Here is a 3,380-nt window from a genome sequence, read left to right on the forward strand (position 1 = left end):
GTTGGAGCGGAAGTGGCTTGTGACGCAACCTGTGAAGCTGCATTCCAAGTGTTCGGTTGGGTGCCACTTCCTGGTTGAACAGATCCATTCAAATTAGTGTGTCCAATGAACTGCCTACCTTCAGCAGCCATCAATATTGTATCAGGAACGGGTTGAGACTTGGAAAGCAGTTTATACGCACTAATCTGAGCTCGTAGTTGAACTAATTGATCTTTTAAAAAGGGTGTCTGTGAAGTGACCAGGTTACCCGTTTCTGGTGCCTGTACAGGTGCAGCTTGGTGTAGATGGCCGTATGGAAGTGAAGCTGTGCCTGGATCGCCAGGGGGGCCGGAGGGACGCGTCATAATAACGTTAGGTGCGACTGGCCTGGCGTTCATATTGCTTGGAATCTGGCCAAGTGGAGGGGCACCACATCCATAAGGCCCCGGTGTTACGTTAGGCTGGTGCTGAACGGAACTAACGAAAACTGGCACAGTAGACGGGTTACTCTGTCCATGAGTTGGGCCATAATGGGTGTGTTGATGCATGCCGCCGGGTATAGGCATCGTCGGTTGAGGTGTGTAGACTGGCTGTGACATGGGAACCTGATGAACACCGGGTTGTGCGGTGGCTTGCATGCCCTCCATGATGGCACGTCAGGACAAAAGCTGAAACATATTTAAGATATATTGTTAAAGCAAGCACTTCTTGGAAAATGAGCAACAGCGATGAGGGCCCAATCAACCTTATAAGACAAAAGATAAAAACGCTGATAAAAAACACGGAAGAGTGGTGTGGTATGGTGGGCCAATTTTCATGGAACAGCTGTGTGGCAGAAGGGCGCCTAAAAATCGGTGGGTTTTTGTACAAAGTACAACTGATCACTTTAAGGGTGACAACAAAAAAGGACCAGCGAGAGATGATCAGTTATGAGAGTGGTCTACCCTGATGATGAAGGTGCCCCATAGAAGGGCACCTAGAGCGTCATAGGAACTGTCCTTGGCAGATTCGGAGCTACAGTCAGTTGGAACGTAAGCAGGCATAATAAACAAAGTGCGATGAACCTCGCTTCCTCTAGATTCTCTCATAGATGTTGCCAAACGAACCGCACAGAGGCGACTATCAATGGGTATCCAATAAAGAGACGCTTCCGCTCGTTCACTCAGTAGATTACCCACCCCAGCATTACCAGCTGCAGCGGCTTCTGCATCATTAGAGGTGCGCAGTCGGAACCTGGAAGAGAGCGAGGGAGCAGTCAGTTCCATCACAGTATTTGTGTCCTGCGTCCTTGTTTCTGACAGATAACATACATCAATACAGAGGGAATCCAGCGTACTAGCAAGAGCCATCTGTCGACCTCATTGCTTCAGTGTGCGAACATTGAAATCGGCTAAGTAGACAGGCTTTCGGGGTTTGAAAACAGACTTCGAAGTGTTTAGGGTTGTAACTGAACTCGGACGTGCAGAAGCTGCAGCTGAATGTGATGCAGGGCGAGCAAAACGGTCAGTTCTAGAGCTGGGACCTGAGGAAAAAGTATTCAAATTTGGGCGGGGGAGAGTGAAAGACGGAAAACGTGAAAGTGTAAAAAGGGAGGCGTCAGCAGTAGCATGTTTTCGCTTACCCGCCCTGATGTATGCAGCAAGTAAGGCGACCCGGCTGATGGCACCACGCGACGGTCGATGTGGCATGAGAGTATTGTAAGCTGTGTATGTCATTGTTGCCATCTAAAAACATATCCCTTACAGTTCAAGGAGAATCACTGGAGATTGTGGAAAACTTTGCATACCTCGGTAGTTGTATAAGCTCTGACGGAAGTGTGCCTGATGAAACCAGTGCAAGAATCTCAAAGGCTCAAATCACGCTTGCTAATTTGCGTCACTTGTGGCGCCAAAAAGGCATCTCACTGGATCTTAAGGGTCCTTGTACCAGGCTACCGTGGGGGCTGTGTTGTTGTACGTGTTCGAGACATAGCCTCTGTGGACTGATGATGTGAAGCGCCTTCAGCTTTTGACCACCGATGCCTCAGAAGCGTGGTTGGTTATGGATGGCGTCAGCGTGTTAGCAACGAGGTGCTTAGAAAAGGTGTTTGGCTGTGCTGCAGGTACTTCAATCAGAGGAAGCATCTAGCTCCACCGACTACGATGGCTAGGTCATGTGGTACGCATACCGAAACACCGTCTACCGAGACGAGTGTTATCCTCCGTGCCTCCTTCAGGGTAGCGCAAACCACGAGGTGGATAGTACATGACTTGACAGAAAAGCGTGAAAGAGATCACGAAGATCTTGGGTGTTGTTGGTGTTGTACGCCTTTCAGGATGGAGTGCCCATGACCCCGTCTGTGTGTGGCTGGAGACGTTCCAGGAAGTGATGGCTAATCGATGTCAGTGGAGTTCGCGCTGTCAGTTTCTTTCCAGATTGTCTGATTGAGCGGTTGAAGGTGTAGGCACCTCAGAATGCTTGACATAGGCCTGCACTAGGTCCCCTCCCTGACCCACTCTTTTTCTCTTCTTTTCACACTAGGGCTTTTATTATAATTATATATATATATATATATATAACTAGACGAAACTCATGGTTATATGGCAGTGAAGCATCAGTGCCAACACTAATGTTGCTGCTGTCTTTGATGATGGTGATGATGATGATGATGTTGTTGTTGTTGATGTTGTTGTTGCTGTTGTTGTTGTTGTTGTTGATGATGATGATGATGAGCCACTACCTTGTGGTCGGGCTTTCGAGCCAGAGGCTTTGGTCAAGGATTCTTATCACCCACTGTCTAGGTTTAAGTAACCTGGCAGCATCCTGTTATATACTTGCTGTTTTTCAAACGTTTCATCATTTGTTGCTAAATCACTTTCTTCCGTTTCCAGCTCTCAGTGTCAAAGTTTTGGATAAATAAAGCCTAGCTTTCGGGCCCTCAGTCTTTTCCATTGTCATTCTGATTGTCGTTGCACTCCGACCCTCGTCGTACACAACACTGTTAAAGAGTGAAAACGTGATCGATAAATCATCTTGAAGGATGGAAACTAGCTTAGTTTTAAAGGACCTGCCTCCGTGTGTTCAGTCGAGATTTGAAAGATAAGAGCAGAGAACAACTTCGATACCACAGCTACCATGGTGGTTTTCAGTGTTCGCATGCTTTTTCTCAAGACAGAAATAACACTCGATAAGTCCCGTCCTACAGGCACCTAATTTTCACTCCATTTAGCACCAGTAAGCTTTGTAAAAGTAGTAACCAGGGATTCTCCACCATCTTTGAAGAGGGATGGATAAATATCGCCCGGTCCCGGTGCCTTCTCACATCTCAGCAGGAATACTACGTGGCTTATTTCTTCTGATGGGCGAATGAGGTGGACATTCCATTCACCTGCATACATTGTTCCCAGGGACTGTGCCGCGGA

The 3,380-nt window shown here is 47.5% G+C and overlaps 1 protein-coding gene across 1 annotated transcript in view; it reads right to left on the reverse strand.

The window, feature by feature from the left end:
* The window catches only part of T265_00276 (hypothetical protein), a gene marked incomplete at both ends in the record, with an annotated part of 25,476 nt that extends 24,850 nt beyond the window's left edge, over positions 1-626 (reverse strand). The window contains one exon of the mRNA XM_009163984.1: positions 30-626. Within this exon, the coding sequence (XP_009162248.1) occupies positions 30-626 (597 nt within the window). The remainder of the gene's footprint in view (positions 1-29) is intronic.
* Positions 627-3,380: the final 2,754 nt, after the last annotated feature.

Source organism: Opisthorchis viverrini (genome assembly GCF_000715545.1).
Source record: "Opisthorchis viverrini unplaced genomic scaffold opera_v5_2, whole genome shotgun sequence".
In the NCBI taxonomy this organism is placed as follows: Eukaryota; Metazoa; Platyhelminthes; class Trematoda; order Opisthorchiida; family Opisthorchiidae; genus Opisthorchis; species Opisthorchis viverrini.